Genomic DNA, 16,705 nt, shown 5'->3' on the forward strand with positions numbered 1-16,705 from the left:
GTAGAAGTATTCAGAATCACACTATTCTTATTTAGAATATGGGACCAAATACTAAACTTGACAATTTAACACACTAAGTGAGTTTGTCAATACTTATGACACCTTCAAAATGGAGGGACTAGATACATAGTGCATCAATTTCTAAACGGTAAAACAGGTATGAAAACACCCTCAATGTGACATTCTGTACTGTAGTATCATAAAATGGGTCCAACATGCTGGAGTATCGAGTCAAATAAATTATATTTAAACATTTGAGAAATCATATAAATTTGTCAATGTTTAGATTGAGCTCTTCCAGCAGGTCATGTTGTGGTTTGCAGGCTGTAAATTACAGAAGGAAGGAAGGTGAATTAAAACAGGAAGTTATTCCTGTTGTTTTAATGAACAGACTTTAAATGCATTCATCAGAGGATAAATGCACAAAACAATTATCACAATCAGGCATCCATACCAATAAAGTGCAATTCTTCCTCAAGTCTCAGTCCTCCAGAATACGGTGACTTGTCAGGAGTTCATAGACATACTGCCATGGTAAAAGCAAGCTAACTTGTGCCAAGTGTGCTCTTATATATCAAAAAGAAGCCTGTGATGTACACCACAAATGCTGTTGAAGTTACAGATGAAAAAGCAATGTCAACTTAAACATGAGTTGTAAATGAGAACTTGTTCTCAACTTGCCTACCTGGTTAAATAAAAGGTGAAATAAATAAAAAGTTCATTGTTTTATTTGCAAACAAACCAACAAACACAAATAGCCAAGAACATGGTAAAAAAAAAAAAACACATTCATGTTAATTTGCAAAAAACTACATGCAGAGACACAAACTATAGCTACATCCAAAAATGTGAGAGGGGGCACAAAGTACGTGACAATCGCTTGGGGGGTTGTGTAGGTTGGAGAATTTAGAATTTTTCAAACATCCAAAACAGTTTTTTACTGCATTCTAGAGCCATAATCATGCTTATTTCTATGTAAAAAAAAAAATATCTAAGCATACCTCTTTTTAAACGAAATCTGAATGCAAGTCTCATTCAGTGCACTAGGTTATTGCTTGCTTTTCTAAAGTGTACCAGCTAAGATAGACAAGCTAGCTACTCGAACTTGACAGATAGCTTTAAAATGGCTTTTTTGGTGGCTAGATATGAGGTTGGGAACCTACCTGGGCTAGCTAAAGTCAACTTCATGACATTTCTAGGTCTAGCAGTATTACAGAGAAACAACTAAACAGGACAAATCTGAGGGGGCACATGCCCCTGTGGGCATAACGCTTCTGATTAGCTACTCCACCTACAGTACAGGCCACGCTTCAACATTTCAAACCCTCGGCAAGTGAGGGAAAACTAAGGCAACCAAAACTGTTCCCTTGGGCTGGAACAGGCCCAGACCGTGTGCACCTCAAACTCATTGGAAAAGTATGATTGTAATCTTGTGCTTATGGTGTGCTCCCTCGACCAATAATATGCAGCGACAGCATAATTCCGTCTGGTTATGTTTGTCCCAAATGGCACTCTATTCCCTACATATTGCACTACTTTTGGGGATAGGGTGCCATTTGGGATAATTTGCTATTGACTATAATAACGTGACATTCAGTTCGACTGCCCCCAGCCTCTGGAACGCTCTCCCGGACCACCTGAAGGCACCACAGACTCTGGGCTCCTTTAAAACGGGCCTAAAGACCTTTATCTTTAGGAAGGCTTTCTGTTGACAGCTGTGCTTGTAGTGTCAGCTGGGATCTTTGTCTCAGTGACCCGGTCTAGTTGCGTTAAAATATGTATTTCAATTTTTTATATTATGCACTTTGAGATTATTCTTCATAATGAAAACTTTACAAAATGTACAATAAAAAGGAGGTTCAACAAAGCTTAGTGCCCCGTGAAATACATTTGAAAAATATGTTAAAATAGCATAGTAGTTATTTGGGGAGATCAAGCTTATGACCAACACAACATTTTCAGAACATCCACCCACAGGACCAAACTCTGAAAGCAAAAAAAAGACGTGTGGAACACTATAGTTTTCCCATCTCGAGAGTGATCGCAATCAACAGCAACTAAACAAGAGATTCAAATTGAGACAAAATAATGAACGCACAGTACAGAGTGGGTGACGCAAAATAAAATGAGCACATTGTGACACATTCACAACTGGCCTGAGACGACCAGAAAGATGGAAGGATGGGCTAGTTCTTCCCCATTCAGTCTGTGTCAATGGAGGAGACACTGACTGATCTCTGGTGTGGTCACTTAGGTGAACGGGTACTAAATGTATCAGCAAGCTCTGCAAAGAGGGAAGACGTGGTGATACACAGACGCCTGTGAGGACATGTAAAACGGCTAAAAGCGATATGCAAAATGAATGAGTAATCAGTACTATTTTTTTTTTAATGCAGGAGAGTTCAACAGCAAGTAAGTCTATCAAAGAATGCCCTCGTCTTTTCAAAATGTGTGGATATTTTAAAATAAAATACAAATAAAATGTCCACTTATCAAACCAGAAGCCATCCATACCAAATACTATACACCAGGGCTCGCCAACCCTTTTCCTGGAGAGTTACTGTCCTGTAGGTTTGTCTGCAACTCTAATCCATCACACCTGATTCTAATAACTACCTGCTTGATAAGCACGAATCAGGTTGGTTACAACTGGGGTTGGAGCGAAAACCTACAGGAGGTTAGCTCTTCGTGACCAGGGTTGGCGAGCCCTGCTATACATACGAGATACTGAATAAGGTGACTATGGGAGACCACCAAGTCTTTACATATAATACAGATATTCTATTGTGAATGCCCCGTGGGCCACTGATACACGTCACATTTACTTCCTGATTCTCAAAAAAAGGAATTCTCTTCTCATTATACTTGTGAGAAGGTGCTGTTTTTTCTCTCTCTCCAAATAACACACTGAGGTGCATTTTATAACCAAAATGGGTTTTAAAATTGGTGAAATGCACTGCATGGGCTCAGTAACTGTGGTGGAAATAGAACAGGTTGGAAACAGACAGACATTGAAATAGGACATAAGTGTAAAAATGGCTACTAGTCAGCAAGCATCTCTTCAGCCTCTGCATCGAAAGGTTACATTGCACCTCCAAGCCAGTAGGGCATAGTGCAATTACGGGGGGGGAGATAACAGATAAAAAGTGATCAGGGAAGCACGGAACGCAAGAGGTTAGAGTGAGATGGGTAGAGGGTAGAATTCGAATGTATGAAAAGATTGAGGGGGGGAGAAGGACAGTAGTGCTGAGAGAAAGTCCCCCAGACATCGGCTGAGTGGCCCATGGTCAGAGTCACTGTTGAGGTCAACATCAACTGTTGTGATGATGCCAGTCTGTCAGGGGGCTCAAATGTGTCCCTGTTCAAGTCCTGCATCGATCGATCCAGGAGGAAGAGGATGGAATGTCACAAAGCTAAATTACTCTTCCCCTCAGCTCGCAGTGCCGTCAGACACTGTCGGTGTATACTAAGTCTCTTACACAGACTCAATCCCAGTACTGTCAAAATCTCCCTTTGGCTGCCATGAGGTGTGTGTGTGTGTGTGTCGGTTGTCTCTTTCACAGAGTCTTCTGATGCCCGTTGGCCGCGATCTTCCCAGACTCAGGGTCTGTGGGGCTGTTTGACAGTTGTAATTTATCCAGACCTGGCCAGGAGGAGATAAGGGGCAGAAATGTCATTACAAGACACACACAGACGATGAATATGTATATATATTTTTTGAAAAACACTGCCTCCGTCATTTGACATTTTCGACATCAGACATCCTGGGCCTGTCACAACAAGCTTTAGAGACTTTCCCCCTTTGCCTCGTCATCTTCACATCAGTCCAAAGGTACAGTGAATTTTGATTATCTATCTACATGGCTGCAGCCACAGTAGTCATATTGCTACCTAGGTTGCAGGGAATGCAGACCCAGGCAGCCTTGGAACAGGTTATGAGTTATGACAAAAGCCGCCATCTCTGACATATGATGTCATTTGGATTGATTATTACTGAAATGACCAAAAACCAAAAGGTTAAACGTCTCGTCAGTGCAAATAACTATGGTAAAAATGACAGAGCATGCAATCATACAGCACTAATTTGGTTCAGACAATCTGAGCACAAAGTGTATAATAATAATACAACTTTATTCATTTGGCACAATTCATACAGAGGCAGCAACTCAATGTAAAATAATACAAAATAGAGAAAGAAATGACAAAACAGTAAATCTGCAAAAAATACAAATACAAAAGTACAAACAGGATAGGACACGAGAATATTAATAGGATATTAAAATAAGACAAAAAAGTCAACTAAATCTAAAATATCCAGACTAATTCAAAGCAAGCTAAAAAGGTGAGTCTTAAGCCCGGTACAGATACAACTACCAGGACAAGACATGACGGTGTTACTTGGCTTTACAACGACGTTCGCTTGATCTGAACGGTCTAGTTTTAGAACGTCTCATGATGGCCGCTGAAGTTTCCAAGATTAAACCCGTCAAACGACACTTGTCAGTTTTGTCAATCAAAGAAAAATGCTAAGATGCTCTGTGTTTAGCCAAGAAGACAGCAAGCTAGCTATTTGCTGTAGTTAATAGCTAGCTTAAATTGCTGATATTTTCCCTGACAGGTCAAAGTGTGCCCTGTTTCTGGCGCATGTATTCTATGATACTTGTCTGCTGAAACACTTTGATACAAAACGACCCAAAAAATTGGTTTCAAAAGTTTTATCAGGTCATTGTACAGAGACATCGTTACCGTAGAAACAGTCAACCGACCATCTAATTATTTTTTAAATCTTTATAAAGCTTAGAAAAAAATTAAAAGACTGTCTGGTTTTGTCTCATCTCTGCTTATGACGGCTGTTGTATCTGTACCAGGCCTTCAACCTCTGGACTCTAAGCCCTGTCTAAGCCGGGGGGAGGGTTCTTAGCAAACATATGGAATTGTTTTAAAAAAATGGTCATACCAAGGATTATTTAGCCCTTTGATTTTGACATTTAAGACCCCTGAAGGTATCAATAAATATATATTGGATGAAACATAGAATTTGGAGTTACTGCTATTAGCCAATAGAAATGCGCAGAGTAACAGAGTCACAACATGGAACAGACAGTCCAAAGAAAAGTCCCCCAAAAAATCTAAAGGAAGTTTGTTCTATCTCAACGATAGAAGAGCAGGATTTTTTTCATGTATTTATCCCCTTATTTTAGCCATTAAACTATCTCCATATATACTTCCATAAAAAAAATGTAAACTGGTACTGGGGCCCTTCAGATGAGTCCAGGTCCGGCCGGCCGGCCAGCCAGACGGACCTAGACATTTTCATAATTTGTGAGACTCAGCTTTCCACAGAGGGGTTATATTGGTGTGTAGCCCAATCCGTTCGGACACTACAGACCCTGACAGGAGAGGCTGTACCGACTTCAGACGAGTCTTGTGAGGCTTTTTGGCACCCTAGAGCAAAACGGAGAACACCACTGTGTTCGTGAGAGTCATCTTTCAATTGAGTTTGTACACCAAACTGGTCGGACGCTACATACGATTTTGTGAGAAAACCGATTTTCGGGATGTCTTATGGTCTGACAAACACCGCTCTAGCTCTGCCACCTTTCACTGCAGGAGGTATCGGCGGATGGAGTTGATTGAGACACAGCCCACGCAGAAAAACATGTCTCCAGCTTAGACAGATTTTTATAGAGATTCTTTTGTTATGTTAATTATATTTCCTCGGGGCGCGACCACTGTAGGCTAAGGGTTAAGTACGAGACACACCATGAGTCAAGGATGACCCCTAGGTTCCTAACCTCATTTTTACTAGTGCCAGGTGACCAAGTTCGCTGTCCCCTCTGGACTCTTAAGCCAAATCACCAGATCCTCAGTCTTGTCCTCCTTCAAATGTACCAAGTTGTTGGACATCAAATGTATTAAGGCTCCCAAAAACAACTAACCTATCAGTTGATAGCATTAAGGTCATCTGGTGCTGCACATATGTCTAGCTGCATGTCATCTGCATAGCTATGAAGGGGTAACATGTATAGTGAGAACAAAAGAGAACCAAGAATAAATCCTTGAGGGACTCCACAGGTGATATCTGCTCTCCCTGATACCTACTTCCCCAAGCAGATCGGGATCAAACCAGTTTAGCACAGTATCAGAAAGACCAAACCATTTCTCCAGACTACCAGTTCTATCAATAGCTTATGGTCAAAAGTATCAAAAATGGCATTTAAATCTAAGACTCTGTACAGGTGGAGGATTTCAAATGCTCTTTCATTTATGGAAAACTAGCGCAATGTTGGGAGGCCAAGTTAGGGGACCATCTGGTTCCGTATTGCACAGGGACTGCACTGCAATGCCATAGCTTATGTTAACCATTTTTACAAGGAAACATAACGCAAACTCCTCACATTTAGACGATGAAGCCTGGCTGAGCAAGTCTGCCGCCGGGGCTGGATAAAGTAAGAAATGAACAACTGAAAACAATATCCTTGGATTTTTCTAGATGTCTGTAATAATCTTTGAGAAATGGGCTTGCCTTTCTTTTCATACAACTTTATTATAGATAGCAATATGTTCTTAAATAACACATAAATGAACCTGTAAGCAATCAATTGTTGAAAACAGTGTCCTCGGATTGTTCTCATTGCCCGTATTAATCTTTGACTAGGCTTAATTATTGTAAAAAGCAATGCATTCTTTAACACCACCGGTAACTCAATGAACCAGTCATTTTGTAATTTCTGCTTTGTTTGACATGAACATGAATATATGAATATAAAGATGTTACCTAATGCTTTCAAGAGTTCCTCTCGGATCGCTGAGGTGAACTTCCGGACTAGGCAGAGGGTAGTTACCACGGCAAACAGCAAGTTGTACGACAGGACGATATAGAAGTTTCCCAGCCAATTGAATCTCCCAAAGTCTCCGAGAAGGTCAAACCTGGTGATACCTGTGAAGAGTGTTAAGATATTAAATAAAAGACCACCAGATGCAATGTTCTTCCATTTGAGTGGATGGATTTCATGAACACAAAACAATCTACTATATCATGATGATTTTGAGATACTGGAACATAGGGGCTTGTCATGAAACGTAACATTATTTTGCGTAACATTACTTATTTTCCACCATAATTTGCAAATAAATTCATTAAAAATCCTACAATGTGATTTTCTGGATTTTTTTTTCTCATTTTGTCTGTCATAGTTGAAGCCTATGATGAAAATTACAGGCCTCTCTCATCTTTTTAAGTGGGAGAACTTGCACAATTGGTGGCTGACTAAATACTTTTTTGCCCCACTGTACATGTTATTTTTTCCCAAACACCTTTGGCAAGACGATCACTGTGTTTATAAGCACAAACCCTTCCCTTTCCACAACTGCATGGGGTTTCAGTGAATTAACTATTTAAGAATGCCTGTTCTTTCGGCAGTTGAGGCACTTTGGAAAGTGTCTCTCTTCAATAAGCCAACTCTTTCAACAGGCAAGAAAGGCCAAATTGAAAGAAGGGCTTATACCCCAAAACCATTTGATGTACACTGCATATTAAGATACTCAGGCTATGACGGATCCAGGATAGACAAACCCTTTATGTAACGGATTTAGCAGCCAATGCCACTCTTCCTGAGAAAAGGTCATTTTCATTGTCTGACGGATTACATATTATTCCTTTCATAGGAAACGGTTTTGTTAGTTGGACCTTGGACAATTTGTTAGCGTGTAAAAACCGAGTGGGGGAAAAAAAGAAAGAAATGAGCAACACCCCAGGCATCGTGGTTATCAATGAGACCACCGTCACCTGCACACATACACCTGAGTCAACTGCTCTGAAGTACACATATCTAATTCAAACAGTAAACAAGCAGAATCTTGTAGGTTTCCGCTGTAGCCAAGACAGATTGTGCAACTCATGGCGGGCGGGTCTGACCCCCTGCCGAGAGGGAATCCTCCATTCAGAATCATAAACAGAACAACGCCTGAACTTCATTAGAACTTCACAAAAATGACTTGTAGACTTCACAATGATATTATTGCTGGCAAAAATGCTCATCCCTGAGATAATAGGGCCAGGTAGCCACTTCCTCCTGTCCTCTATGTGGCTATGTACACCTCTGGGTTATTCTGATGAGGAATTCATGTGTGAGACCTGCTGCAGACAGTGCCAGTGCATGGTGAGGTTGATTCTCTCCTTCATCTATCTCTTCAGCACTGACAGAGACAAAAGAGTGTCTGTTTATTTATCCCCCCCGTATAGCACATTCTGTTGGTTGGAAGTATTTTATATAATCATTTCAATTGGAAAACTCATTTTGTGTATCAGTTTATAAACCATGTGCTATTTTTCAACTTGTATAGCACAGCTGTCATTTTTTGGTCCTTAAATAAAACTGGTATACTTTTTTTCTATAACCAATTTGTCTTTAATGCAAGGACGACAAACAAGTTCCTTACCTTCTCCCCCTCGTCTCTTCCATTTTTTGAATAGAATTGAATTGAATTTTGAATAGAGCATACATTTTCATGTATTCTTGTTAGCTGCATGTGTGAGACAACTCCACCAGTCCGATTTATGATATATATTTACAAAGATTAAACCGATTTTAATTCCCCCCCCTAAAAATAATGTTTTTTTACATCAATTAGTATATTTCAGTTTAACCATAATATTTGTTCGGTCTTTTCTGGTGGATTAATCTGAAATAGCAACCAACTTTCTATGGCTTGTTTTAAAAAGTGACATTTTGGAGATTATTTCATTTTCAAACAACCAAAAGTGAGATGTTGTAATCTGAATAAAGGGGAAAAGTGCATTCTTGAACACTGGGTGAGCCATTCTTACTAATCTGATAGCCAACCAATTCTGATTTAAGTATAGTTTTGTATGACTGAAGCCTTTAGTGACAGATCTAATGCTTTAATATTTAATCGTTTCTGACCTCCAAATTCATATTCATTAAATAAATAGGCCTGTCTCATTTTGTCTGGCTTGCCATTCCAAATTAAATGCAATATTTTTTATTCATATAATTTAAAAAAAAAACAAGCCGTGTAGGCAGGGCCATAGACAAATAGGTAAACTGGGATATGACTAAAAAGTTCAAATCAGGATGATTTTTCCACAAATAGACAGGTATTTTCCTTTTTTCCTTTCCATGGTAACAAGATCTTATCTACTTTTGCTAACTTTCTATTAAAATGTATTATAAAGAGAATTTCTTTCTTTCGGAATATGAATACCTAGTATGTCCACTTCACCTTTGCTCTCGAGTGGCGCAGCGGTCTAAGGCACTGCATCTCAGTGCTTGAGGCGTCACTAAAGACACCCTGATTCAAATCCAGGCTGTATCACAACCGGCTGTGATTGGGAGTCCCATAGGTCTTCCAGGTTTGGCCGGTGTAGGCCGTCATTGTAAATAAGAATTTGTTCTCAACTGACTTGCCTAGTTAAATAAAGGTAAAAAAAAAAAAAAAAAACACAAAAAAACACCATTCTATTGGTAAACGACACGTGAATGTAAAAGTTGTATCCAAAGAAGTTAGAAAAATGATCAAGATCCTCTATTTTTAATTGTACCTTTATTTAACTAGGCAAGACAGTTAAGAACAAATTCTTATTTACAATGACCGCCTAGAGGCCTTGTTCAGGGGTAGAATAACAGATTTTTACATTGTCCAGTCTGGGATTCAATCTAGCAACCTTTCATTTACTGGCCCAACGCTCTAACCACTAGGCTACCTGCCGCCCCTCTATGAGGCTGTGGAGGGATCCAAATTGTGGATTTAAAAGAAAACATGAATCATCAGCATACAATGACACCTTTGTTTTTAAGTCCTGGATTTCTAGCCCCTTGATATTATTGTTGGAGCTGAATTTTATAGATAACATTTCGGTGGCCATAATAAATAGATATGCTGATAGTGGACAACCTTGTTTTACTCCGACAGTTTAATATTTTGAGAAATTGCCATTATTTACTATTTTACACCTAGGGTTACTGTACATGACTTTAACCCATTGTATACAAGATTCTCTAAAATGTTAATATTCCAGTCATTCATACAGTGCCTTGCGAAAGTATTCGCCCCCCTTGAACTTTGCGACCTTTTGCCACATTTCAGGCTTCAAACATAAAGATATTTCAAACTTTTTTAACAAATCAAAAACTGAAAAATTGGGCGTTCAAATTATTCAAAATTATTCAGCCCCTTTACTTTCAATGCAGCAAACTCTCTCCAGAAGTTCAGTGAGGATCTCTGAATGATCCAATGTTGACCTAAATGACTAATGATGATAAATACAATCCACCTGTGTGTAATCAAGTCTCCGTATAAATGCACCTGCACTGTGATAGTCTCAGAGGTCCGTTAAAAGCGCAGAGAGCATCATGAAGAACAAGGAACACACCAGGCAGGTCCGAGATACTGTTGTGAAGAAGTTTAAAGCCGGATTTGGATACAAAAAGATTTCTCAAGCTTTAAACATCCCAAGGAGCACTGTGCAAGCGATAATATTGAAATGGAAGGAGTATCAGAGCACTGCAAATCTACCAAGATCTGTCTGTCCCTCTAAACTTTCAGCTCATACAAGGAGAAGACTGATCAGAGATGCAGCCAAGAGGCCCATGATCACTCTGGATGAACTGCAGAGATCTACAGCTGAGGTGGGAAACTCTGTCCATAGGACAACAATCAGTCGTATATTGCACAAATCTGGCCTTTATGGAAGAGTGGCAAGAAGAAAGCCATTTCCTAAAGATATCCATAAAAAGTGTCGTTTAAAGTTTGCCACAAGCCACCTGGGAGACACACCAAACATGTGGAAGAAGGTGCTCTGGTCAGATGAAACCAAAATTGAACTTTTTGGCAACAATGCAAAACGTTATGTTTGGCGTAAAAGCAACACAGCTCATCACACTGAACACACCATCCCCACTGTCAAACATGGTGGTGGCAGCATCATGGTTTGGGCCTGCTTTTCTTCAGCAGGGACAGGGAAGATGTTTAAAATTGATGGGAAGATGGATGGAGCCAAATACAGGACCATTCTGGAAGAAAACCTGATGGAGTCTGCAAAAGACCTGAGACTGGGATGGAGATTTGTCTTCCAACAAGACAATGATCTAAAACATAAAGAAAAATCTACAATGGAATGGTTCAAAAATAAACATATCCAGGTGTTAGAATGGCCAAGTCAAAGTCCAGACCTGAATCCAATCGAGAATCTGTGGAAAGAACTGAAAACTGCTGTTCACAAATGCTCTCCATCCAACCTCACTGAGCTCGAGCTGTTTTGCAAGGAGGAATGGGAAAAAATGTCAGTCTCTCGATGTGCAAAACTGATAGAGACATACCCCAAGCGACTTACAGCTGTAATCGCAGCAAAAGGTGGCGCTACAAAGTATTAACTTAAGGGGGCTGAATAATTTTGCACGCCCAATTTTTCAGTTTTTGATTTGTTAAAAAGTTTGAAATATCCAATAAATGTCGTTCCACTTCATGATTGTGTCCCACTTGTTGTTGATTCTTCACAAAAAAATACAATTGTATATCTTTATGTTTGAAGCCTGAAATGTGGCAAAAGGTCGCAAAGTTCAAGGGGGCCGAATACTTTCGCAAGGCACTGTATATAAATTCCAGTTGTACTTTATCAAAAGCCTTTTCAAAGTCAGCTATGAATACTAGGCCTGGTTTCCCATATTTTTCAGTGTTCTATCGTTTCCAGTACTTGTGAAATCATACGGAAAAACCACATGACTTCATGTGGAGAATCGCAAGTGTTTTAGTGCTCTTTAAAAAATATATATATAAATAAATAAGTAAATATGCTAAACTCTTATCATTCATTCCTGTGCTTTCTTTCAATGTTCTGAGTGTGAACTAACTCACAGTGGATGCACCCAAGTTGTGTGTGCATACATTTTTTATTAAAACACGACAAGCAAACCCAATATCGATACATCAACCAACCATTCAATTCATCACATTTAGCTATTCCAAAACTGTCATAGCTCACTGAGGTAATATTTGTGGATTTTTTATTTATTTTTATTCGGTAATGCCTGTGAAACCGCTGCACAACAATTAGATTAGGAGATTGATTGAGTGTCTGTAAAGATGTATTTACAGCCTCTGCAAGCAGTTGGCGAGCATCGAGGGCCTTTAACCAAATTGCCTGTAAAGAGACAGGAAGAGGGGGTGGAGAGAGACCGCAGTCAATACACCATGCCACTACGGTCAAGCTAAATGAATTTCTAATGCTAAAGGTTTAGATCTCGGGTTTGGTATTAGGAGAAAAGCTGATGGGAAGTAAAGGGGTTCTTGGCATTAGAGGAGACAACACTTACGTCCCAAATGGCACCCTGTTCCTTATATAGTGCACTACTTTTGACCACAACCCATAGGGCTATATGGCATATGTCTAGAGATGATGTAACCCCTCTTAGAAGAACCGGTCTTCCTCTGATCACTCGTTTCACATCAGCACCATTATGCAGAATGTAGCATTGTGTGTGTGTGTGTATGTGGGCCAAGTGGAATCCATCTCGTCTCACCATCCAGTCCAAGTAAGATGGATGACGCCGTGGTGATTACATTAACGGATTCATTTTTAATAATACATCCACTAAAATTGTCGGAGAAAGGTGGCTTATGTATTCAATCGACAGATTAATACGATAAAAGGACAACTAGAATAGCATCTATGTAATAAATGGTGATTTTCTGAGATGGTTGTACTCCGTTTGATAGTGTGCGCACCAAATGGCACCCTGTTCCTTATATAGTGCGCTACTTTTGCCCAGCCACAGTGTATTATCCCAGGAACAGCAGCCAGGCTGACAGGAGTGACTAGAGTCCTCTTTGCTGCAGTCTCTCACTGCGCTTTTGGGGACACTGCAGATAAAAGTTACACAAACATACATGGGAAGAAAAGTAACTTCTCAATGGGGGCGGGGTTTCTAGTGCATGCCTTCGTCCTTAATGGCACCCAATTCACCATGGTTCAAGTAGTGCACTATGTCGGTAGTAATAGGGCTCGACGCTGACCTTTTCACAAGTTGAAAAATGGAGGAGCACACAAAGAAATGTAGGAGCACAATGAAAAATATTTGAGGTAACAAGACGTTGTCTTTGTAGTAATGGTGCAATCATGACGGTCATGAATCTGCGCTCATTGTCCTCTCCATGGCACTCAGGGGCTGCGGTACAGTGAAGTAATCATTGCAACAATTATCATCAGGGTGATCATTTTTTTTCTTCTTTCTCCATAGGCGCACTGGTGCTCCTAAATTACAATTCCTGGTCGCGCCGCAAATATTTAGGCGCATATGCAAGTAAAATATTCACACTCTTGAGCCTGGGAATAGGGTGCCATTTCGGAAGCAGGCTATATCACTCTGATGTTTTCAAACACACACACACTTACATAACTGGTCGTTTTTAGCCGTCCGTTTCCCTTCCCTGAAATGTGTTTATGGGACTTTTACCCTTGTCTGCACCCTGACTAACCCTGCCACGGGGGGGGAAACAACAGTACAGAGCACTCCCATTTCAGCAGCGTTACAGGTCCCATGGCTCCCTTTCAAGAGAAGCTTAAATAAAACATGGCGTCCGTCCGACAGGAATTTTGTACAAGCAGCGGTTATCACAAAGACGTCAGACCCATTTTCTCCCACATCACCTCAATTCTTAGTGATGTTTGTGTTCATGTCAGTCCTGGGTTCAAATACTTGAAAAATGTATTTCAAATACGTTGAGAGTTTGCTGGAGTCTGCTTGGAGTGCCAGATTGGTAGTATTTACAATTTGGAGACTTTCCTATTGGTTTGTTAAGGATTTTCCCAAGCAGTTGAAACCCAAGTCATCGGACTTACTTTGCTTAAATCGACCATGCCCTCCGGTTCTCTCTCTCACAAACACGTTAATATCTTCACAAAATGGCAGAACGGTAACAATGAAGAGTTTTGATTTCCCATAACACACATATCCAAAACTCCATCTCCCCATGTCTTCCTCCGGAGGGCTTTGGATGAGGGTAGCCTTCAGACGTTTAATCCATCTCATCTATTCAGCGTCACAGAGCAGAACCTGTTGGTATTTTGCTACGCTCCCTACGACTCACTGTACGCCAACACGCACACAGACAACGCTATTTAAACAGCTGTGGCCTGCTCGCTGCGTGTCTATTGGTACCATTGTGAATGCGCTGCTAAACCTGTCATTTCGCCCTCTCTTGCTCTATTCTCTTCACAAATCGCCATGGCAAACTGTGAAGGAATTTAACTTGTTAACCATAACGGTTTGAGGGGCGGGGGGCTGGGACGGCAGGGGGTAGCTGAAGTTCTCTGACCGGCCCTTGTGGCCGTTTACTTAAGACCGGGAATGGGATGGTCACCTCACCTCCCTCCATCACTGCCCTCCAATACGTTCGTCGTGAAATCGATCCAAAGCAGTCCACTAAACACGTGCATCTGTGCTCACCTGTCGGTTCCATCAACTATGCTTTAGTGCCCTACGTAGGGAACGAGGTGCCATCTGGGACCCCCCAACCCAAAATAAAAATAAAAAGGTTGAATGAATGGCAGGAGAGACTCACCAAGTGTTCTGGACATGACTGGCAGGGCTGAACTCAGCACCAGGATGGACACACAGCAACCAATGATCTACATGAGGGAGACAGACAGGGTTAGAGTATAGAACTTTAACTCGTGAACTCGGGTTAACAAATAGATAGGCCGCGATGAAACGTTTGAGTGTGAGAACTGGGAGGGCGAGAATAGCTTCGCAAGTCAGTGTGTGAGTGTGTACACACACACACACACACACACCTCTTCAGAGTAAATGGATTCCACATATTGTGCAATTAGTACCTCTGAAGATGCTCATTACCAGGTTCTGCTCCTTTGTGGCTTTCGAGTCCTTTCACCGAGTCGTCCTGGCTAGTTACAAAGCCTCACCGTTCCCCCTGCTCATTACCAAGTGAATGGCTGCCACCGTGGGCCAAACAGAGTACACACACACACACAGCCCCCCCCCCCCCCCCCCCCCTCCCCGATTCTCTCTCACTGAAAATAAGAGCTTGCACGGCGTCCGTGTTTACGCAACACACAAACAAATATTGGGGCGAGAGGTCAACTGAACCATTCAGGTTGAGGGCTGGTGAGGAAGATGCCAGAGGAGAGGAGTGAGAGAGAAAGAATGAAAGCAAGGAAGAGAGAGAGAGAGCGAGGGCTGAAGAGGATGAAACAAAAGGAGGCCTAAATATATCACCTTCTTCATGTGTGTGTGTTTACCGTTGTCATGGTCGTGTCGTCTTTCCTGGGAGTGAGGCCTTCAAACACTCGCAAGCTGTAGAAGCCGACAACGGAGGACACCATCAAATAGCTGTTGCTGAATCAAGGACAAGACATCCTTACGCTTTCGAGACAAAACGCCGTAACATGGACATTTAGTGACATTTCAAGTGGTAAGTTGGCACCTTTTCACCAAGGGTAAAGGTGAAAAGAGGTGACGGCAGAATGTCCCGGGAAGTGTCCGGCTAAGCTACGTCTTAAGTCAACACCACCAGTCCTAGGAATGTCACTGGGGTCACCACGGAGCAGGGGCCCATATGTATCAAGTGTCTTAAGAGTAGGACTGCTGATCTAGGATCAGTTTTGCCTTTACGATCACAATGAACACAATTACATGGCCAGAGAGGACCTGATCCTGGATCAGTACTCCTTACCTGGAGACACGTTATACAGATCTGTCCCCGGTGCAGAGGGGGTCATTAAAAGGATACAACATGAGGACGATCTCCACCACGGCCTGGACGACTCCGAACGTGGACAGTGAGGTGTTCCCAAGTCCCCGATCCTGGAACGACAGAGAGGGAGAGTGTGTTTTGTTAAGGGCAACTTAGATAGGATAGAGATGAGGAAAGGAGAGAGTGTGCTGAAATAGCAAATGGGCTGGATTCAAATCCCATGCTGCAGGTGGTAGTGACCACAAGGCTAGACCATAAATCAAATCACCATTAGAAAATTAGGATCTCTCATGTCGTTGCGTAGTCGGAAGAACACAAATAAATCACGAGTAAAATAATTGTACGTGACAAAGTTAGAGTGAAGTACTTCGTGAGGTTCTATAATCTGTGGGCATGTGATTACAGAAGGAGAAGTTCCGACTTGGTACAAATCAAAGTTCTCTCTTCAACACAGACAGACAGAATCAAAACCGGCTTAGTAATGGATGGAAAGCGATGAAAGAGAGAAAAATACTCCCTTTTTAAATCACTGTCGATCATACAGCATGTGAACAGGTGTTCAAACAAGCGAAAAAGGCATTGAAGTGCTGACGGTAAAAAAACGTGGAACATTTAAAAAAAATTTTTTTTTAAAACAACAAAACAAATACTTTGGCAAACATATCGGATCTTTTCTGCCCTGCCCGTTTGAAGTTTGTGCCGGGAAAGAGATACATCTATATATACACACACACGCCACTAGCCTCGGCATCTGTGGGATATTTGCTTTTGTCAGACTTGGCACCTTAACTGTTTACGTTAACCACTTTTTTTTAACTTCAATCCAAGGCTCAATGAGCCGCTTTCTCTGTGTTGGAGCGACACAGCAGAGGAAGACAACGCCTGAGTCCCAAATGGCACCCTATTCCCTTTACGGGGCACTTCACCACGGCCCAAGGGGCTCATTTTCAAAAGCAGTGCATATACCGAG

General features: G+C 41.3%; 1 protein-coding gene across 3 annotated transcripts in view; it reads right to left on the bottom strand.

Annotated features, from left to right (window-relative positions):
* Window positions 1-349: 349 nt before the first annotated feature.
* Window positions 350-16,705, bottom strand: part of lmbr1 (limb development membrane protein 1) — a 57,417-nt gene continuing 41,061 nt past the window's right edge. The window contains exons 13-17 of one of the 3 annotated variants that reach the window (XM_036944285.1): window positions 15,772-15,845; window positions 15,281-15,371; window positions 14,584-14,650; window positions 6,779-6,940; window positions 350-3,643 (exon numbers count right to left, since the gene is read on the bottom strand). In XM_036944285.1, the coding sequence (XP_036800180.1) occupies window positions 3,558-3,643; window positions 6,779-6,940; window positions 14,584-14,650; window positions 15,281-15,371; window positions 15,772-15,845 (480 nt within the window). In that variant the 3' untranslated portion in view covers window positions 350-3,557. The other 2 variants (XM_036944284.1, XM_036944283.1) reach the window with 2 other exon arrangements.

Source organism: Oncorhynchus mykiss, chromosome 15 (genome assembly GCF_013265735.2).
Source record: "Oncorhynchus mykiss isolate Arlee chromosome 15, USDA_OmykA_1.1, whole genome shotgun sequence".
In the NCBI taxonomy this organism is placed as follows: Eukaryota; Metazoa; Chordata; class Actinopteri; order Salmoniformes; family Salmonidae; genus Oncorhynchus; species Oncorhynchus mykiss.